The sequence below is a fragment of the Cetorhinus maximus genome, chromosome 4, assembly GCF_964194155.1.
Source record: "Cetorhinus maximus chromosome 4, sCetMax3.hap1.1, whole genome shotgun sequence".
Taxonomy (NCBI): Eukaryota; Metazoa; Chordata; class Chondrichthyes; order Lamniformes; family Cetorhinidae; genus Cetorhinus; species Cetorhinus maximus.
Genome location: NC_135882.1, coordinates 177,015,030 through 177,037,972, shown reverse-complemented (window position 1 = coordinate 177,037,972; position 22,943 = coordinate 177,015,030). Strand labels below are relative to the sequence as shown.

Sequence of the window (22,943 nt, the reverse complement as noted above, 5' to 3'; positions counted from 1 at the left end):
GAGTCCGGAACATTGAATCATACCCTACAGCCAGTTATTATGTCTATTTTCAGCCGGTTTTTTTCTAGCCTACGGGGCAGCACCTGCAATTTTGGCACAAATCCACATATATTAACAAACAGGACTTTGCAGGTTGAGTGGGCTGTATGTAATGTGCCTTTGTAGGGTCAGCATCCAGTACCTGTGAAATGTTGAGTAGTTAAAAACTTGGCGGATGGAATATAATGTGGGAAAATGTAAGATTATGCACTTTGGCAGGAATAGAGGAGCTGAATATTATTTAAATGGAGAAAGACTGCAGAAAGCTGCAGTACAGAGGGATTCGGGGGTCATGGAAACATAGAAAATAGGAGTAGGCCATTCGGCCCTTCGAGCCTGCTCCGCCATTCATTATGATCATGGCTGATCATCCAACTCAATAGCCTGCTCCCGCTTTCTCCCCATACCCTTTGATCCCTTTCTCCCCAAGAGCTATATCTAACTCCTTCCTGAAAACATACAATGTTTTGGCCTCAACTCCTTTCTGTGGTAGCAAATTCCACAATGCTCACCACTCTCTGGGTGAAGATATTTCTCCTCATCTCAGTCCTAAATGGTCTACCCCATATGCTCAGGCTGTGACCCCTGGTTCTGGACTCCCCCACCATCAGGAACATCCTTCCTGCATCTACCCTGTCTAGTCCTGTTAGAATTTTATTGGTTTCTATGAGATCCCCCCTCATTCTGAACACCAGCGAATATAATCCTAACCGACTCAATCTCTCCTCATGTCAGTCCCACCATCCCAGGAAGCAGTCTGGTAAACCTTCACTCCCTCTATAGCAAGAACATCCTTCCACAAATACCATTAACTTACTCAAACTCTATTTCCCAATGCACCATTATATTATAATAGAGGAAGGATGCATGTTGCTGCCATCCACTCAGCTGCTTTTGTATGATGCTAGAGGTAAAAAAGATCCAAGTTAGAGCGGCTCGACAGCTGCTTGGATGGCCACTACAGGGTGCTCCTGCAGTTCACCAAGGGTTAACAAGCATGGCTTGACCCATGATATCATTATGGGGCAATGAGAGGAGGTAGGCTCCTAGAACTACCTTAGCATGGGTTCAATCCTTGTACCAGCTATCAGCATTAATCTCCTAGCCATCCAAGCTAACGGCCCCCATCCATCTACTGGCTAAACTCCCTTGATTGAGCCCAAATACAGCTCATACGTGGTTAATATACTCAAGTGAGAAATGGGTATCAGTTATGGCCATCTTTTCCAGTATATCCATAACTATCTTTTATTCAGATTGTCATCTATTCTACACTAATTTCTCATGGATTGTTAATCCATGAATGAGTAATCATAGTTGGCTATTCATTCACTTGCAGTTTTATAGCCATGTATAACCAATCCCACTTCCAAAAGCAAACAAATCAAAGCCTTGGAGAAAACATTCAGGGATGACTTCCAGGACAAGGAGTAGACCATAAAATCCTTAAGCCTGCTCCATCATTCAATAAGATCATAGCTGATCTTCTAACTCAACACCACTTTTCTAGGCCACCACATTAAATACTTACTATGGTTAGCCTACAAGCCAGACCTATAGGAGGCAGCTGTGGCCTTCAGGAGAGGTCTAAACGTCATTAGGTTATTCCATTTATCTACTGGAAGCTCCAATGTTGTCACCATCACCACCCCTGCTGGGATGGCTCTTTACGAATTGGAAAACTAAATCCTAGGTTCAAATCAGGAGAGGAAAGAAAACAAAGAGGAACTTGATTTCATAAATCATCTTTATTTCAATTTGTTTGAAATCAAAATACAAGACTACATCACAAATGAAACTTTCAGCTATGGCATTGAATCTTTTCAGAAGGAATGTTAGAATAAACCTGCATGGTCCATCTGGGGGTGATGGAAATTCAAAACCAAAGCCCCTCCTGGGTAATTGCACCATTTCATATCACATTATGTGACTTTATCCAATTTAATGGAAAGCAGATTTGACTGGAATTTGGTAGGAAAGGAGTAGGAAGACAAATGCATTAGATCATGCTGGGCAAAAGCAAAACTGAGGATCTATGAATGAGCAGAAGCTGCAAGTGACATTGTAGGTGGACAAGTCCTGGACAAGGACAGAAACCTACAGCGAGTTAGAAACACTTGCGATGGACTATGGAGGGCCCAGACTCATCATACTCCTGCTTACTGATCCACATTTGCTGGAAGGTGGAGAGAGAAGCCAAGATGGAACCTCCGATCCACACGGAATACTTCCTCTCAGGTGGAGCAATGATCTTTATCTTCATTGTGCTCGGAGCCAAGGCTGTGATTTCCTTCTGCATCCGATCAGCAATACCTGGGAACATGGTGGTTCCGCCAGACAAGACCGTGTTGGCATACAGATCCTTCCTGATATCTACATCACATTTCATGATGCTGTTGAAACAAGTCTCATGGATCCCACAAGATTCCATCCCAAGGAAGGACGGTTGGAAGAGGGCTTCTGGGCACCTGAAACGCTCATTACCAATGGTGATGACTTGGCCATCAGGGAGCTCGTAACTTTTCTCCAAGGCTGAAGACGAGCTGGCCGTCTGCATCTCAGATTCAAAATCTAGGCCCACGTAGGCAAGTTTCTCCTTGACGTCACGCACGATCTCCCTCTCGGCCGTGGTTGTGAAGGAGTACCCGCGTTCAGTCAGGATCTTCATCATGTAGTCAGTGAGATCTCGGCCAGCCAGGTCCAATCTCAGGATGGCATGGGGCAAAGCATACCCTTCATAGATTGGCACAGTGTGGGATACACCATCACCAGAATCTAGTACAATGCCAGTTGTACGGCCAGAGGCGTACAAGGACAGCACAGCTTGAATGGCAACATACATGGCTGGTGTGTTGAAGGTCTCAAACATGATCTGGGTCATCTTCTCCCGGTTGGCTTTGGGGTTGAGAGGTGCCTCTGTGAGGAGAACAGGGTGCTCCTCTGGGGCCACTCTCAGTTCATTGTAGAAGGTGTGGTGCCAGATCTTCTCCATGTCATCCCAGTTGGTCACAATCCCATGCTCAATTGGGTACTTCAGGGTCAGAATGCCTCTCTTGCTCTGGGCTTCATCACCAACATAACTGTCTTTCTGACCCATTCCAACCATCACTCCCTAGAATGGGGAAAAACAGAGGATTAATTCACAAGCCCAGACAAAAACAGACAAATGCTGTCAGGGATTTTCTATTCTGACTGAGCTTCTAAAGACAGGTTGCAATGTGATGCGATCTTGTACCAATAAGCATGCTTAGATGAGGGCTGAAGTCAGTAATAGTGAGGTGCCTCAACTGCTAATCACAATGTAGAAAACATGGAATCTTATATAGCAGTGACTACATTTCCAATGTTGTAATGTGGTTTGGGTCACCCGGAGATCAAAAACACGTATTTCTTATGTGCCCGTCTTTCACAACTGCATTCTAGTGTCTATTCGTATCTCATTCCATTGACGTTTGAAGCAAGAGCAGGAGCAAGAAATAGCTCAGTACGAATTGAACAGTGATTAATTGGAATGGATTCAATTAGATCAAGACAGATCTGCTTATGATGCAACAAGCTGAAGGACAGAATCCCTCAGCACCATTACTGCTGAAAGGGTCTTGCAATGATCGGAGTCATACAGACTCAAAACATTATCGGTCTCTTTCCACAGATGCTGTCAGACCTGCTGAGTTTTTCCAGCATTTTTTGTTTTTGTTTCAGATTTCCAGCATCTGCAGTTTTTTGATGAATATTGTGTTGACCTGCAGTTCTCCTGCAAACTTATCTCCTTCCACCAAACACCCAGTCCACTGGAACAGCTGACTTACTGGGTTTTCACACTTTCCTTATTTACATCTTGGTTGCTGTTCTTTCCCATTACTTGGGCAGCCTATTGCTAAAATCCAGCTGGTAATCATCTCCTGTTCTCCTACCCAAACACTTCAAAAGTTCACTCCGCTAGTCTGTTTCTCCATCCTTCTGCCAAAAGTCCAATAGAATCTTACAGCACAGGTGGCTATATAGCCCATTGTGCTGGCTCCTTAAAAGCTATCATTTTTTGCATTCCCCTTCCCTATAGAACTCCAACATTTCCTCAAGTATTATCCAGTTTCTGAATGTCTGTTCAAACATTATTGGATCTGCTTCCACCATCCTCAGGCAGCATTTCCAAACTTACTGAGAAAGTCTGAACTCAATTAGTGTTCTCTCCCCCAAATCATGTTTCCCACCTAGTCTTGAGGATGGGCCATTGGTTTGAAATTGCCCCATCTATTGACCCATTAATGAAATTACTCACTCAATCACCTGTTTTATGGGATGATACTGTGCACTAATTGCTTGCTATGTATGGCTTTACTCAAGATAAAAACTACTGAAATTTATGTGGATGCCCAGATAAATGCTGTGGGATGTCAAAACATCCACCCAAGAGCACAAACTCTTTCCAACATCCCATCCCAAAGATAGAACACTAGTATTGGCTTAGACTGGTGTCTCTGGAATGAGACTGGAAACCACAGCCTTTTGACTCAAGACTGTTACCTACTGGGCCATCCTCCAAGAATACTGTAGCAAACATTACTCCATCTACACCGACAAAACACACAAGACATTCCTTGGAATGGATGCAATGGGTATATTCCAAATTTAGAAACACAAATTGTATCATTGGTTTGATCAGATCTGCAAGGTCAAAGAACAAAGAACCTGGAAATTCTTGAGATTGGATTTGGGGGGGGTTTTGGAGCTACTGCAGCAAAGATTCAATAAGGGCCGAATGGTGAGGACAGGCTACAACCCTGAAGTTAAGATGGATTGGATTGGCTAGGATAAATACAGGAGAAGCTATTTCCTCATTTGGGGCCTTTGGGTGGGGTGGCAAGGGTAGCAGTCCAGAACAGGGGGCAAAACCTTAAAGACTTCAGGGGCAATGTCAGGTAGGATTTCTTCAAAAAAGGTGGTAATGCGGTGGTGGGGGTTTCAGGGAAGCATCAGATTTTGTTGCACAAAATATATCAAACCAAATTAAAAAAGTCAATTGGGTTAAGGTACAAAATCAACCATGATCTAATTCAATGGCAGAAGAGGCTCAATGGGCAGAATAACTTCCTCTTGCTCTTAATATGTAGATCCATATGCTGATTACAGGGTTAAAGCAGACCAGAGATTGGGAGATGAACAGAATCAGATGAGGAATTCTAAGGGGAGGAGCAAACCCCCACAATTAACCATACTCAAGAGGAGGAGACTGGGAAAGGAATGCCCAGGTATAGCCAGATCCATCCCACACTCAACTTAACTCTGTCCTGACCACATAAAAAGACGACAGCTCAGCTTTCACTTCCTCAAAATCATATCTGCTTAAAATCAGAGTACTATACCACATCAAGTCACTCTAGTTAATCCCACTCCATATCCTTGCAATTTGTTTCCTTTTATGGTTTTACCTAATTACCAATCCAGCAATAAATTCCAGATTCTAACAACATCCTCCTATCAAATCAATTAACCCCACACTCTCTTAACAACCCTTCAGCTATGGGAAAAAGTCCCCATTTGATCCAGTCAAACCCTTTATGACTCCATAGGAACTTGGGATAAGGGTCAAATAGAACTTCTTACTGAACAGCCCCAAACTGATGGCCACACCTATACCGTAAGAGCAGGAACCAGCAAGGGTTAAATCATAGCCCCGGAAGGAAAAACATCACAAACCACAAATTGTTCAACCAAAAAAAAAAGAGGAAGATGAAACAAGAAAATTTTGAAGTATAAGACCGACCAACCCCCCCCACACCCAAAATGATCAGGACCCATTCCCTGTCCAACGAGAACAGGATTGAAAGACCTTCCCAACTGGTTGAAGAGCTCACCTGGTGACGGGGCCGTCCCACGATGGATGGAAACACAGCCCTGGGAGCATCATCGCCTGCAAAGCCAGCCTTACACATCCCAGATCCATTGTCGACCACCAGAGCTGCAATCTCATCATCAGCCATGGTTTAAAATCTGCAGATGATAAAAGGAGACGGAAATAAGAGCATTAATATAGACAAGAGCACAAGCCCAAAGCACACAACACATTTTAAAACATTACTCGTTAAATTAAAACCAAGCTTCACTTAGTCTCCTGGAACTTCTTTTCTGGAATAAAAAGCGACCTAGCACAAACTTCAGAATCACATACCTCAAAGTTAGACTAGAATTATGACAATCACTCTCAACGAAAACTGATCCTTTTCCCCCCACTACACTTTCTCTGCCAAACAGCACCTACCGTCTCTCACAGTGTGCTATCGTGAGTCCTGGTACAAGGAAGCAATGAGATCTACACTCTCTCTCCCTGCAGCCTTTATTGGTACTGGGCCCCTCCCAATCTCATTATTAGGCAACCAACCACTAAGACACAGGAGGAGGGACTGAGAACAACCAGTAGAGTCTGCCTCTGAGTCAGAAAGTTGTATGTTGAAATTTTACTCCAGAACATGATTTATAGCTAGCACATCAGGACAATGCTGAGGAAGGGCTGCACTGTCAGAGGGTTAGTACTGAGGGAGTGTTGTTCTATTGGAGGGTCAGTACTGAGGGAGTGTTGTTCTATCAGAGGGTCAGTACTGAGGGAGTGTTGTTCTATCAGAGGGTCAGTACTGAGGAAGTGCTGCACTGTCACAGGATCAGTATTGAGGGTGTGCTGCACAGTTTAAGGGGCAGTATTGAGGGAGAGCTGCACTGTCAGGGGGCAATACTGGGGAGCTATGCATTGTTGGAGGGTCAATACTGAGGAATTGCTGCACTGAGAGAGTGCTGCACTGTCGGGGGGTCGTTACTGAGGGAGCTCCGCACTGTCAGAGGGTCAGTACTGAGGGAGTGCTGCACTTTCTAACAGTCAGTACTGAGAGAGGGCTGCACAGTTGCTAGGTCAGTAAAGAGGGTGTACTGCACTGTCCAACGGTTAGTACTGAGGGAGTGCTGCACAGTTTGACGGGCAGTATTGAGGGAGCTCTGCACTGTGCTGGGGATTTGTCTCTTTTTCGTGCCATTGTTTTCCTCATTATTGTTATTTTGCAAACATTAATTTTGATGTGTCCTTGACTCAATATTAGGTTCCTTGGGATGCCTGGCATGCTAACCTCTTGCTCTACAGTAAATACTGACAAAATAATTATTCTGTCCTTATTTTCATTGACAATATCATTCATCAGTTTAATGGACCCCTATTGCTCCTGACTACCTTTTCCCTAATCTAATTATAAAAAATTGTGTTCATTGTGATATTGCCAAAGTTTCTTTTCATGTGCTGATTTGTGGTTCTCACTGTTTTATCAGCCTTTGCTGTTTTGCTTTTCTATTTGTCAGGATTGGTGCTATTTTTTGTATTCCTTTATGCTTTTAGTTTTTGTTGTCTCTTACCACTTTAGTTGTTGATGGCTCTCTTTTCTGGCAAGTAGAGCTCTAACCCCCTTTAAACTAGTTCTGTATCATATTAAATTAATTTTTTTGAACCCATCACATTGATAGCTTCAGTTTCAGCTGTGAACATCGTTATGACCAGTTCCCGGGTTAGGTCCTCCAACTTGTTAGCTTCCTGAATGGGACCCCAGTTTAGTTCTGCTCCCGGGTGAAGAGGAATGAATTGGTCACAAGAAGGTTTAATTTAAAAGGGATCTCTCCGCCCCCCCCACCCCCATGGATACCTTTTCCCAGTCCAAATATATTTATATTTCAGAAGGAGCCGAATTAATCAGGCTTTCTTGAATCAAAGAAAGAGTAAGTTTATTAATTACTAAAAACCCCCAAAAAAATAATAAAAACGCAACACACACATACACACAGATCAGAAGTGAGGCATCGAGTCCAAATAAAAGTTTTTAAAAAAATCTACGAATCAGTCTTTGACTTGTCTGTGAGGCGTAGATGGCAAAATGTTGCGGCCGTTAAGTTGAATGATTCCGGTAGAGGTGACTTTGACAGTTTAGCATGTGATTTGGAGAGGCTGGGTTGTGCAGGTTGGCTGAAGAATCTGTCCTGTTTTCCTTTTTGATTGCGGATTTGCTGACTTCCCTCAAACAACACAAAGAGAAAGAGCCTTTGCCTTCAACGGTGAGGGGGTGCTGAGTCACTCTTCTGCTGTGACTCTCACCAGCACACGCTGGCACACCAGAACTAGGACACACAGATCAGGTCTGCAGCTAGCTTTTCAACCTGTTTCATTGCCCATTCCTGGAAGGAAAAAAAGCAAACATGTCTTTTGCCCAGAGTCTGTTTTCTTTCAACTCAGATCATTTCCACATTGAGATATAACTCAACAGGAGATGGTTTCTGCTGAGGTGTGGTGATCAGTCTCCATTGTAAGACCATAAGACACAGGTGCAGAAATTAGGCCATTCGGCCCATCGAGTTTGCTCCACCATTCAATCATGGCTGATAAGTTTCTCAACCCCATTCTCCCGCCTTCTCCCCGTAACCTTTAATCCCCTTACCAATCAAGAACCTATCTATCTCCGTCTTAAATACACTCAATGACCTGGCCTCCACAGCCTTCTGTGGCAATGAATTCCATAGACTCACCACTCTCTGGCTAAAGAAGTTTCTCCTCATCTCTGTTCTAAAAGGTCTTCCTTTTACTCTGAGGCTGTGCCCTCGGGTCCTAGTCTCTCCTACTAATGGAAACATCTTCCCCACGTCCACTCTATCCAGGCCTTTCAGTATTCTGTAAGTTTCAACCAGATCCCCTCTCATCCTTCTAAACTCCATCGAGTATAGACCCAGAGTCCTCAAACGTTCCTCATATGTTAAGCCTTTCATTCCTGAGATAGTTCTCGTGAACCTCTCCAGGGCCAGCACATCCTTCCTGAGATACGGGGCCCAAAATTGCTCACAATATTCTAAATGTGGTCTGACCAGAGCCTTATAAAGCCTCAGCATCACATCCCTGCTTTTATATTCTAGTGCTCTCGAAATAAATGCCAACATTGCAGTTGCCTTCCTAACTACCGACTCAACCTGCAAGTTAACCTTAAGAGAATCCTGGACTAGGACTCCCAAGTCCCTTTGCATTCCAGATTTCTGAATTCTCTCCCCATTTAGAAAATAGTCTATGCCTCTATTCTTCCTACCAAAGTGCATGACCTCACACTTCCCCACATTGTATTCCATCTGCCACTTCTTTACCCATTCTCCTAACCTGTCCAAATCCTTCTGCAGCCTCCCCGCCTCCTCAATACTACCTGTCCCTCCACCTATCTTGTATCATCTGCAAACTTAGCCAGAATGTCCTCAGTTCCATCATCTAGATCATTAGTGTATAAAGTGAAAAGTTGTGGTCCCAAAACTGACCCCTGCGGAACTCCACTAGTCACCGGCCGCCATCCTGAGAAGGACCCCCTTAACCCCACTCTCTGCCTCCTGCCAGACAGCCAATCTTCTATCCATGCTAGTACCTTGCCTCTAACATCATGGGCTCTTATCTTACTGAGCAGCCTCCTGTGCGGCACCTTGTCAAAGGCCTTCTGGAAGTCCAAGTAGATAACATCCATTGGCTCTCCTTTGTCTAACCTACTCATTACCTACTCAAAGAATCCTAACAGATTTGTCAGGCATGACCTCCCCTTGATGAAACCATGCTGACTTTGCTCGATTTTACCATGCACTTCCAAGTATTCTGAAATCTCATCCTTAATAATGGACTCTAAAATCTTACCAATGACCGAGGTCAGGCTAATCGGCCTGTAATTTCCCGTCTTTTGCCTCACTCCCTTCTTAAACAGGGGGGTTACATTAGCGATTTTCCAGTCCTCTGGGCCCCTCCCTGACTCTAGTGATTCTTGAAAGATCGCCACTAACGCCTCCACTATCTCTTCAGCTATCTCCTTCAGAACTCTGGGGTGTAATCCATCTGGTCCAGGTGATTTATCCACCTTCAGACCTTTCAGTTTTCCTAGCACCTTCTCCTTGGTAATGGCCACCATACTCACCTCTGCCCCCCGACTCTCTTGAACTTTGGGGATGTTACTCGTGTCTTCCACCGTGAAGACTGACGCAAAGTACCTATTCAGTTCCTCCGACATTTCTTTGTTCCCCACTACTACTTCTCCAGCGTGATTTTCCAGTGGCCCAATCTCGACTTTTGCCTCTCTCTTACCCTTTATATATCTTAAACAACTCTTGCAATCTTCTTTCATATTACTAGATAGTTAACCTTCATATTTAATCTTCTCCCTCATTTCTTTTTTAGTTGTCCTCTGTTGGTCTTGTAGGCTTCCCAATCCCCTGGTTTCCCACTGCTCTTCGCCACATTGTATGCTTTCTCTTTAGCTTTTATGCTGTCCCTGACTTCCCTTGTCAGCCATGGTTGCCTCGTCCTCCCTTTAGTGTGCTTCTTCTTCCTAGGGATGAGTTTTTGCTGTGTCTCCCAAATTACTCCTAGAAACTCCTGCCATTGCTGTTCCACTGTGTTTCCTGCTAGGCTCATCTCCCAGTCAATTCTGGCCAGCTCCTGCCTCATGCCTCTGTCGTTGCCTTTATTCAACTGTAATACCGTTACATCTGGTTCCAGCTTTTTCCTCTCAAATTGCAGGGTAAATTCTATCATATAATGGTCACTTCCTCCTAAGGGTTCCTTCACCTTAAGCTCGCTTATCAAATCTGCCTCATTACACATCACTAAATCTAGAATTGCCTGTTCCCTAGTGGGCTCCAACACAAGCTGCTCCAAAAAGCCATCTCGTAGACATTCCACAAATTCCTTTTCTTGGGATCCACTACCAACCTGATTTTCCCAGTCTACCTGCATATTGAAATCCCCCATGATCACTGTAACCTTGCCTTTCTTACATGCCTTTTCTATCTCCTGGTGTATCTTGTGCCCCACATCCTGCCTACTGTTCGGAGGCCTGTACATAACTCCCATTATGGTTTTTTCACCTTTGCGATTCCTCAACTCTACCCACGCAGATTCTACATCCTCTGACCCTACATCGTTTCTTGCTATCGATTTCATTTCATACTAACAAAGCAACCCCACCCCCTCTGCCAGCCTGCCTATCTTTTTGATAGGATATATATCCTTGGATATTTAGCTCCCAGTCCTGATCCCCTTGCAGCCATGTCTCTGTGATGCCCACCACATCATATCTGCCAATTTCAATCTGTGCCACAAGCTCATTTACCTTATTTCGTATACTGCGTGCATTCAGATACAATACCTTCAGTCCTGTATTTCCCGTCCCCTTTCTCATTGTCGTCCCTTTATCTGATGTGCTTGAAGTTAGATTCCTAGCCCTTTCCAAACATTCTGTCCTATTTTGTGTTCTGGAGACTTTAATAGCCTCTCCTGGGCTCTCCTTTCTTTTCAGTTTTTTCATAATTTTCCATGAAGTTGAATCCACCCCCCCCCAACACGCTAACCTGCTGCTTTGTTTCCCATTGTCTCTGCAACCACAGGAGATTAAAGTTCAGTCTTTTGCATTTCATCTTTCTCTCGAATATCTCTGCCTGAAGGAGGCCTAGACACCTTTTTAAGTGTGATATTTCATATCAAATCCTCCTTTTCTGGAGCCAGATCTCCGTCATCATGACATCATATTCCTATGTGGCTATTTACGCCTGCATTATCATTACACACACATTCATTGTAAATCTAACCTAGACCCCTCTATTTTCTCTGCTGACATCCGAGTCTATATTATTTCTAACCGTCCCTCCCAATCCTCTGCGCACTTTGTTTCAACTTTAATACACATTGGTGCCCAACCTCTTGCTGAATTAGTTTAAACCCTCCCCAACAGTACCGATCAATCTGCTTCAGGGATGTTGGTCTTGCCACTTCAGGTACAAGCTGTCCATTTTGAACAGGTCTACGCTGGGTGGGAGGGTGAGCTGTGAGGAGGATGCAGAGATGCTTCAGTGTGATTTGGACAAGCTGAGTGAGTGGGCAAATGCATGGCAGATGCAGAATAATGTGGATAAATGTGAGGTTATCTATTTTGGTAGCAAAAACAGGAAGGCAGATTATTATCTGAATGGCTATAAATTGAGAGGGGAATGTGCAACGAGACCTGCGTGTCCTTGTACACCAGTCGCTGAAGGTAAGCATGCAGGTGCAGCAGGCGGTAAAGAAGGCAAATGGTATGTTGGCCTTCATAGCCAGAGGATTTAAGTACAGGAACAGGATGTCTTGCTGCGATTGTACAGGGCCTTGGTGAGACCACGCCTGGAATATTGTGTGTAGTTTTGGTCTCCTTATCTGAGGAAGGATGTACTTGCTATAGAGGGAGGGCAGCAAAGGTTTACCCGACTGATTCCTGGGATGGCGGGACTGACATGAGGAGAGATTGAGTTGATTAGGATTATATTCACTGGAGTTCAGAAGAATGAGGGGGGGAGGATCTCATAGAAACCTATAAAATTCTAACAGGACTAGACAGGGTAGATGCAGGAAGGATGTTCCCGATGGTGGGGGAGTCTGAGGATATGGGGTCGACCATTTAGGACTGAGAGGAGGAGAAATTTCTTCACCCAGAGAGTGGTGAGCCCGTGGAATTCGTTACCACAGAAAGAGTTGAGACCAAAACATTGTAGGTTTTCAAGGAGGAATAAGATATAGCTCTTGGTGGAAAAAGGGATCAAAGGGTATGGGGAGAAAGTGGGAGCAGGCTATTGAGTTGGATGATCAGCCATGATCATTATGAATGGCAGAGCAGGCTCGAAGGGCCGAATGGCCTACTCCTAGTTTCTAGGCCACAGAACGTCTCCCAATGTCCCAGGAACTAAAGCCCTCCCTCCTGTACCATGTCCCTAAACATGCAATATCCTCAAATCTATTCTCACGTGACACAGCCCTGGGAACATTCTGGAGATTACTCACTTCAACATCCTGCTTTACATTCCTCCCTAGCTCCTTACACTAACTGCAGAATCTCAATCCTCTTTCTCCCCATGTTATTAGTTCTAACATGAAACCAAACTATATTCTTCATCGTGGGTGGTGAATCAGCAGTGACCAATATTTTCTTCAACTGGTATTTCCCCATAAAAGTTTGTTTAGTAAAAGTTGAGGTCTAACCTTTTTGGTGGCTCGCCTGGTACTGTTATTCTCAGAAAGCTGACTCTTTAAGGGTACAGAGATTATTGAACTAGGCAGGAAGGGCATTTGACTAGCAGATTTTTCTGGACAAAATCTGCTCTCAGAATCTTGGGAGTCATGAACAATAAGGATCACCCTCATGTCTCAGTCTTACTGATGGTTACATTCAGGGGAGAGACTATAATCCCTCAAATTCAGGACAAATGGGTTCCTGATAAAAGCAAAATACTGCAGATGCTGGAAATCTAGAACAAAAACAAAAATACCTGGAAAAACTCAGCAGGTTTGACAGCATCTGCTGAGAGGGATACAGTTAATATTTAATGAGTTCCTGAACTCAGTTTGCCCCTTCTCCATGAAGGACTTCTAACAGGAGTTTGATGTGTGGATGAGGATATGTACTCAAGGCTGAGCTCTTAACTATTTTGGTATAATTTCTCAAGGGCACATAGGGATAAGCAATAAACGCTGGCCTAGCCAGCAACACCCACATCCCACAAATGAATTTTAAAATTAAATACATATTTCAATTAACATTAGGTATCTGACAAGGTAATTTTTTGTATTTTTTCCTTAAGCAATGTACCCAAAACAAATTTCTGTTACAGCTAAAGTGAATTGAATTATTCTTTGGTAGCATATGGTTAATGGTGCTGAAGTATCAATGTGTTTGTATATTTCTAGGGTTTCAAGGAGTGGGGTAGGAGAGGGGTGATGGGCCAACATTGCATAGGAGTAGGAATGAAGAACGGGATTTGTCTTTATATAGCACCTTTTACACCCATCCCAATTGCTATCATCCAATGGAAACAATTATTGTTGTAATATCAGAAATGTGACAAGCTCCTCCTGGCCATTATCACAATGATGTTTCTGATCTTTGAGGGGTAAATATTAACTTGGATATAAAAAGGTGGACAAGAGAAAAGTTGTTCCTATTACCTGCTGGTGCAAGAAATAAGGGATTCAAGTTGTAAGGTTTTGGGCAAGAGATGCAGGGAAATGTGAGAAAGAATGGTGACCTGGAACTCACTGCCCACAAGTGGTGGAAGCAGAGGCAAATAATTTTGAAAGGAAATTAGTTAGGCACATGAGAATAATAAACTTACAGGGATAAAGTGCAGAATGTGACTGACTGCATTGCTCCATCAAGAGCCCCTATAAACTCAGTGGTCTGAATGGCCCCCTTGTGTTGTAGGAGACTCCTAGGGATAACACCATGGGTCCTTTTACATCCACCTGCCAGGGGCTTTGGCTCAATGTCACATCAAAAATAGTGAGATCGTGCAGAACTTCAGCTTAGATTTTTGTACTCAAGTCCTGGATTGGTACTTGAACCCACAACCTTAGACTCAGGTAAGCAAGCTGTAAAGACCCTTAAACCTGCTCCATCATTATGATTGCTAAGCTTCTTTCCCCCCTACCTCAGTCCCATTATATCCACTACAGGATGAATTTTAAGAGTGATATTTTATGGCTACTTGCTAGAGGACACAAAGAAGTTGTTGTAGCATTCACTGTAGCTAGTTAGGATAACATTTGGAGAAGGGTCACTTTCACCACCCCTGCAGGAGGTGGCTCTTAAGAATTTGAAACTCATGTTTGTCATTTATCCTGTTGAAAATCCTCAGTCCAAGGAGACAGGTCTGATTTTACTGAGCAATTACCTTGGCATTAGAAAGAAAAAAGCCAAATGTTAAAATGAGGCAAGAGGGAATCATTGACAGCCATTTAATTTCAGAATGTTTATATTTTACAATTTAAAGGACAAAAATTCATTACAAAGCAAACCTTCAGCAATAGCATAGAGGCCTTGGAGAAAAATCTGCCTGTTCCTCATGACCCAAAATAAGAGTGATGCCCCATTAAAATCCTGCCCCTCAGGCAATTGTACCAATTTCATGAAACAATGATATATTCTCCATTACCCAATTTAAAAGGTACCTATTTAAGTTAGTTGAAAACTAGAGCTGGAAGGGAGATGAAAAGGAGCCAGGCTGTAGCAATCAATGACCAAAAGGCAGAGGATCTTGTGTGAAAAGCAGAGGTTGATTGTTTGATTACAAATGGACAAGTCCTGGGCAAGGACAGAAACCTACAGCAAGTTAGAAACACTTGCGATGGACGATGGAGGGCCCAGACTCATCGTACTCCTGCTTACTGATCCACATTTGCTGGAAGGTGGAGAGAGAAGCCAAGATGGAACCTCCGATCCACACTGAATACTTCCTCTCAGGTGGAGCAATGATCTTTATCTTCATTGTGCTCGGAGCCAAGGCTGTGATTTCCTTCTGCATCCGATCAGCAATACCTGGGAACATGGTGGATCCGCCAGACAAGACCGTGTTGGCATACAGATCCTTCCTGATATCTACATCACATTTCATGATGCTGTTGAAACAAGTCTCATGGATCCCATGAGATTCCATCCCAAGGAAGGACGGTTGGAAGAGGGCTTCTGGGCACCTGAAACGCTCATTACCAATGGTGATGACTTGGCCATCAGGGAGCTCGTAACTTTTCTCCAAGGCTGAAGACGAGCTGGCCGTCTGCATCTCAGATTCAAAATCTAGGCCCACGTAGGCAAGTTTCTCCTTGACGTCACGCACGATCTCCCTCTCGGCCGTGGTTGTGAAAGAGTACCCGCGTTCAGTCAGGATCTTCATCATGTAGTCAGTGAGATCTCGGCCAGCCAAGTCCAATCTCATGATGGCATGGGGCAAAGCATACCCTTCATAGATTGGCACAGTGTGGGATACACCATCACCAGAATCTAGTACAATGCCAGTTGTACGGCCAGAGGCGTACAAGGACAGCACAGCTTGAATGGCAACATACATGGCTGGTGTGTTGAAGGTCTCAAACATGATCTGGGTCATCTTCTCCCGGTTGGCTTTGGGGTTGAGAGGTGCCTCTGTGAGGAGAACAGGGTGCTCCTCTGGGGCCACTCTCAGTTCATTGTAGAAGGTGTGGTGCCAGATCTTCTCCATGTCATCCCAGTTGGTCACAATCCCATGCTCAATTGGGTACTTCAGGGTCAGAATGCCTCTCTTGCTCTGGGCTTCATCACCAACATAACTGTCTTTCTGACCCATTCCAACCATCACTCCCTAGAATGGGGAAAAACAAAGGATTAATTCACAAGCCCAGGTGAAGATTGACACACTAAACACCATCAGGGACCTCCTCTTCTGACTGATATCCAGCATTTAAAGTGTAAGAGCATTTGAAATAAAGTGCCATTATATGCTGTGATCATCTTGTACCAACAGTTGATCATGCTCAGATCAAGAGGACTATCCATTGGGACATTTCCATCTTGGAGAATGGCAGTGACCCATCTACACTAGGAATACACTTGGCATTCCTTGTGTTGTATGCAATTGAGTTTATTCCAAACCTAGAAAATTGCATCATTACTGATCTTAAAAAGCAGAGTATAGAGGCTAGGAACTGTGGATGAGGAAATGGATTTGTGACATTAGCGAGATCAAAAATGGTGACAGAGGGTTGGTCTGGAGATAAGAGTTGGAATTCATAATTGATGCTTCAGTTGCATACAAGACTTGGTCATACTCCATCTATAGTACTGCATTCGGTTCATGAACTGTTACGATCCCCAGCTAAGGTTACCCCTGGACAAGCTGGATCCCAGCTTGATAGATCTTAACCTTTGTTCAGATGCATGGAGTAGCAGCTATCAAACACATTCACTGAAGTCAGCCAATGAACTTTTAAAGCATAAAATAGTAAGAAAAAAAATGAAATATTAAAATACTCCTTCACCCACAACTATACCTTTACAGATGTATACAAATTTGCAAGGATAACAAGTTACAAAAACTCACTAATGTTCACAATATGTACACAGTCCATGTAAATCAATAGGCAACCTGTGGTCAGACACCACACTGAAACCAAGTGACAGATGCAACTTCAACCAGATGCTATGGATCTCTCCTCAACCAAACCCACCCCCAGACTCTTGTCACTCTGAGCCAATCAGTCTCACTGAACTCTGTCCTTCACAGAAGGGTTTCCAATGTCCACTCTTGAAAAAGTCCTTGGAACCTTCTCCCAAACCAGGATATTTTCTCAGACACCTTCTGTAAGGGGTTGAACTCCCCTTCTGATGTTCCTCTTCCCTGGGTCACCACATGCATTCAAGCTGTCTTCCATGCACACTCACCAACTCAGCAGTCAATGGTACCACTGCTTCATATGCTCATAGCAAAGAGTTACAGATCTATAGTTGTCTCTTTGGACCTTCTGGCCTCTTGCAAGCTGTTCTTGCTTCAAATCTGCTTTCTGCAGCTTGTCTCTAAATCTGAAGCTTGGAGCATATCTGCCCCTCACTCTTAACAGGACTTTTTCCAGGTTCCTGTTCTTCCTTTGACAAGAGTGTCTACTTGGGACTCTTGTTTCTGTCTCAATCCTTTGGCCTTGAGACTCTGTTCTTTTGGGAAATCTGCAGCTCCTCTCCTAGTGTCCACTCCTGCAGCTGCTTTCATCCAACTTTATCTTGGAGCTGGCCATCTGCCCCTTCTCGGCTGATCCTCTGACAGTGGTCATCAAAACCAGCTCAACTCCCAGCAGCTTCCAAAACAAACTGCCTTGTGCCTGTCTGTGGGAGGGACCTGCCTCTCTGGGCCCCTGTTGCTAGGCAATAGTCCAATTATTCTACCTTTGTTTATTTACCATAATTAGTTAGAAATTGAGCACCTTTTACAGGGAAACTAAAACTCCAATTGACCTTTAACACAGATACAGAAATACAAATCAAACTTAAAAGTTAGCTAAAACTCATTCCTAATACCTACAAATATCAACATAACTTACCTAAAACTTCACTATTTCCTATCAATATCCTGAAGGTTACCATTGTTGACCAGAAACTGGACCAGCCATATAGTAGATAATGGCTACAAGAGCTTGTAAATTCTCTAGCAAGTAACTCACCTCCACACTCCTGGACAGGCTTTATGGGGTTGGATCAAACATTCTCCACTTGTCTGGATGAGTGCAGCTCCAACATCACACAAGCTTGACAACCAGGACAAAGCAGCCCCACTGATTGGCACCCCATCCACCACCTTCAACACTCACTCCCTCCCTCCACCACCACCACGTGCACAGTGGCAGCAGTGTGTACCATCTACAAGATGCACTGCAGGAATTCACTAAGGCTGCTTTTACAACCCATTCCAAACCCTCATCCGCTACCACCTAGAAGGACAAGGTAAGCAGACAAATGGGAACATCACCTGCAAGTTTCTCTCCAAGTCACACACCATCTTGACTTGGGACTACATCACTGTCACTGGGTCAAAATCCTGGAACTCCCTCCCTACAGCATTGTGGGTGTACCTACACCAGACTGCAGCAGTTCAAGGCAGCTCACCAACGCCTTAAGAGCAATTAGAATGGGCAACAAATGCTGGCCTAGCCAGCAATGCTCAGATCCCAGGTACAAATATTGGCTGAAGAGGTCTGGGCACCATACTGCAAGTACGAGGGGGGTGTAGCCAACTCACCAGAATTATACAAAGAGTTAAATGACAACAACCATATGGATTCTTAGAATTAAAGATCATCTACCTTACGAAATCCCAAGAAATTATTTCTTTGGCAAAGGAAAGCCTATAACAAGGGGACAAGTTAAAAAGATAGAGCTAGACTTTTGAGGGTTGATGTCAGGAAGCACATCAGACAAAAGACAAATCTGAATTTCTGTTATTATTCATTCATGGGATGTGGGCTTCGCTGGCTGGGCCAGCATTTATTGCCCATCCCTAGTTGCCCTTAAGGTGGTAGTGAGCTGCCTTCTTGAACCGCTGCAGTCCATGTCGTGTAGGTACACCCACAGTGCTGTTAGGAAGAGTGTTCCAAAATTTTGACCCAGCGACAGTGAAGGAACGGCGATATATTTCCAAGTCAGGATGGTGAGTGGCTTGAAGGGGAGCTTCCAGGTGGTGGTGTTCCCATGTGTCTGCTGCCCTTGTCCTTCTAGGTGGTAGTGGTCATGGATTTGGAAGGTGCTGTTGAAGGAGCCTTGGTGAATTCCTGTAGTGCACCTTATTGATGGTACACATTGCTGTTATTGTTCATCAATGGTGGAGGGAGTGAATGTTTATGGAAGGGGTGCCAGTCAAGCAGGCTGCTTTGTCCTGGATGGTGTTGAGCTTCAAGTGTTGTTAGAGCTGCACTCATCCAGGCAAGTGGAGTGTATTCCATCACACTCCTGACTTGTGCCTTGTAGGCAGTGGACAGGCTTTGTAGTATATCCCCAAAAAAGTTACCAAGATCAAAAATCAAACTAGGAATTTCAAAACTGAATAGTAGATTACTGGATTGAACAAAGGCCTGGGTCAAGGTATAGACCTATCTTTCAATTAGATCATGGTTGAATAGCCTCCTCCTGTTCCTCATTTGACATGCAAATCAATCTGCTGATTTCAGGGTTAAATCAGACCAGGTGGTGATTAGGAAACATGAAGATTCACATGAGGAATTCGAGGCAGTGGGGGAGGGGGAGAAACAGTCAAACCCGTTTCTCAAGTACAGCAAATAACAGACTGGGGAAGGAATGCCCAGGTATAGCCTGACACATCCTAAGTTTTAAACTGTAGTATGTGGCCAGGACACAAAAAAAAACAGCTCACATTTCAGTTCCTCGAATTTAAATCAGCTTCTATAGAAAATAGGGATTAGTTATAATTCCTGTAATTACCACACACTGGATGCCTCTCCCTAGTAATAGCAGCATTCAGCTAGGAAACAAGACTACATTCTGATCAAAACAGGAGTCTAGAAAATTATATTTTAGTTACAAGAGGGATCTAACCCCCAAGCAATACTCGAGGATTGAAAGACAAACATCCAGCTGGCTGAAGAACTCACCTGGTGACGGGGCCGTCCAACAATCGAGGGAAACACAGCCCTGGGAGCATCATCGCCTGCAAAGCCAGCCTTACACATCCCAGATCCATTGTCAACCACCAGAGCTGCAATCTCATCATCAGCCATGGTTTAAAATCTGCAGATGACTGAAAGAGAGAAGGAAATAAAAACATTAATATAGATGCAAGGGCACAGGCACTTAGCACGCAACACATTTCAGATTAATTACTGATCAAATTAATGCCAGTCTTCACTCCACCTGCCAGAACTTGCCCTTCCAAAAAGAGTTCTCAACACAGTTAAACAAAAATTAACACCTTTAGAAACATACCAAACAAATACCACAATTTCAACAATTACAGTAGAACTTATTACAGCCACTTTAAATAAAACCCAATCCTTTCCACACACCATACCTTATTGGCCAAATACCACCTACTGTCTCTCACATAATGCAATCTCTATGCCTCAAAAAAGAGAGAAATGATATGTGGTCACTCTGCCTCCCTGCTGCCTTTATTGGTCCTGGGCTCCTCCCTATCCCATCATAGGACAGTCAAACTCTAAGGCTTAGGGGAGGAACCAAGAACAATCAGTTAAGGCTTAAGGATAGGAGCCAAGAACAACCAATCGAGGCTCAGGGGAGAGCAGAGCAGAGAATATCATTCATTTTTTGGCACAATTTTGCAACTTGAATTTCTTTGAAAATCCTGGGGGTCACCATTGACCAGAAACTGAGCTGGACGAGCCATTTAAATACTGTGGCGACAAGAGCAGGTTGGAGGTCAGGAATCCTGCGATGAGCAACTCACCCCCTGACTCCCCAAAGCCTTTCCACCATCTATAAGGCACAAGTCAGGAGTGTGATGGAATACTCTCCACTTGCCTGGATGAGTGCAGCTCCCACAACACTCAAGAAGATTGATACCATCCAGGACAAAGCAAACTGCTAGATTGACACCCCATCCACAAACATTCACTCCCTCCACCAGCGATGCACAGTGGCAGCAGTGTGTACCATCTACAAGATGCACTGCAGGAACTCACCAAGGCTCCCTCAACAGCACCTTCCAAACCCACGACCACTACCACCTAGAAGGATAAGAGCTGCAGACACATGGGAACACCACCACTTGGAAGTTCCCCTCCAAGTCACTCACCATCCTGACTTGGAAATATATCGCCGTTCCTTCACTGTCATTGGGTCAAAATCCTGGAGCTCCCTTCCTAACAGCACTGTGGGTGTACCTACACCACAGGGACTGCAGCAGTTCAAGAAGGCAGCTCACCACCACCTTCAAGGGTAATTAGGGATGGGCAATAAATGCTGGTCTAGCCAGCGACACCCTCATCACATAAATTAATTTTTAAAAAATCATTCAATTACATAGAAATGTAGAAACATAGAAACTAGGAGCAAGAGTAGGTCATTCGGCCCTTCGAGCCTGCTCCACCATTCAATATGATCATGGCTGATCCTCTATCTCAACGCCACACTCCTGTTCTCTCCCCACACTCCTTGACACCCTTAGAGTCCAGAAATCTATTTCCTTCTTAAATACATTCAGTGACTTGGCCTCCACAGCCTTCTGTGGTAGAGAATTCCACAGGTTCACCACCCTCTGAGTGAAGAAGTTTCTCCTCATCTCAATCCTAAATGGCCTACCCCATATCCTGAGATTGTGACCCTTTGTTCTAAACCCCCAGCCAGAAGAAACATCATCCCTGCATCCGGTCTGTCCAGCCATGTCAGAATTTTATACATTTCAGTGAGATCCCCCCTCATTCTTCTAAACTCCAGTGAATACAGGCCTCGTCAACCTAATCTCTCCTCATACGACAATCCTGCATCCCAGGAATCAGTCTGGTGAATCTTCACTGCACTCCCTCTATGGCAAGTATATCCTTTCTTAGGTAAGGAGACCAAAACTGCACACAGTGCTCAAGGTGTGGTCTCACCAAGGCCCTGTACAACTGCAGTAAGACATCCTTGCTCCTGTACTCAAGTCCTCTCACAATGAAAGCCAACATATCATTTGCCTTCTTAACTGCTTGCTGCACCTGCATGCTTGCTTTCAGTGATTGGTGTACAAGGACACCCAGGTCCCTTTGTACATCAACATTTCCCAATCTAACACCATTTAACTAATACTCTGCCATTCTGGTTTTCCTACCGAAGTGGATAACTTCACACTTATTCATTTAAACTGCATCTGCCATGTATTTGCCCACTCACTCAACTGGTTTAAATCGCCTTGAAGCCTCTTAACATCCTCCTCACCACTCACATTCCCACCTAGTTTCATGTCGTCAGCAAACTTGGAAATATTACACTAAGATAAAAGCAAACTACTGCAGATGCTGGAAATCTGAAATAAAAACGGAAAATGCTGGAAAAACACAACAAGCCTGACAGCATCTGTGGAGAGAGAAATAGGTTTGACTCTTCTGAGTTTTTCCAGCATTTTCCATTTCTATTTTGGAAATATTACGTTCGGTTCCCTCATTCAAATCATTGATATATATATTGTGAATAGCTGGGGCCCGAACACTGATCCCTGCGGCAACCCATTAGTCACTGTAGTTACATGTTGTTACATGCATCTCTAAGTTCCTGTTTAATGCCGTCCCCTATCTTACCACAACTGTTTGGAAGCCGACAGACAACTCCCACTAATGTTTTCCACCCCTTGTTACTTCTTGGCTCCACCCTGACTGACTCATCATCTAGTTTTTCTAAGCCAATGGGCAGAATTTTCTCCCCATCAGGGCGGGGGGGGGGAAGTTCAGGAGCGGGTGTGCCTCCGACTGGCACTCCCAATCGGGGGCGCGCTGCCATTTTACATGGGCGGGCCAGTTAAGGACTGCCCAGCGTGACGTCCGCAGGGAAGCGCTATGTGCTCCCTGTGTTGGGGGTGGGAGGGGGGGATTCCCTGAA

At 44.3% G+C, this 22,943-nt stretch overlaps 2 protein-coding genes across 4 annotated transcripts; both read right to left on the bottom strand.

The window, feature by feature from the left end:
- Positions 1–1,768: 1,768 nt before the first annotated feature.
- LOC144680050 (actin, cytoplasmic type 5-like) lies at positions 1,769–6,407 on the bottom strand. Its single transcript, XM_078541174.1, has 3 exons — positions 6,299–6,407; positions 5,895–6,040; positions 1,769–3,151 (listed from the first exon to the last, which is right to left on the bottom strand). Exons 2-3 carry the CDS (start codon positions 6,018–6,020, stop codon positions 2,147–2,149), a joined length of 1,131 nt encoding a protein of 376 aa, XP_078397300.1. The 5' UTR covers positions 6,021–6,040; positions 6,299–6,407; the 3' UTR covers positions 1,769–2,146.
- Positions 6,408–14,822: 8,415 nt separating this feature from the next.
- Positions 14,823–20,490, bottom strand: LOC144680057 (actin, non-muscle 6.2). Of its 3 annotated transcripts, none has more exons than XM_078541190.1 (3): positions 20,473–20,490; positions 20,006–20,141; positions 14,823–16,215 (listed from the first exon to the last, which is right to left on the bottom strand). In XM_078541190.1, exons 2-3 carry the CDS (start codon positions 20,129–20,131, stop codon positions 15,211–15,213), a joined length of 1,131 nt encoding a protein of 376 aa, XP_078397316.1. In that variant the 5' UTR covers positions 20,132–20,141; positions 20,473–20,490; the 3' UTR covers positions 14,823–15,210. The 3 variants fall into 3 exon arrangements, with proteins under 3 accessions (XP_078397316.1, XP_078397315.1, XP_078397314.1); XM_078541189.1 differs by lacking the exon at positions 20,473–20,490 and adding an exon at positions 20,422–20,439; XM_078541188.1 differs by lacking the exon at positions 20,473–20,490 and having other exon boundaries at positions 20,006–20,169.
- Between the last annotated feature and the right edge of the window lie 2,453 nt (positions 20,491–22,943).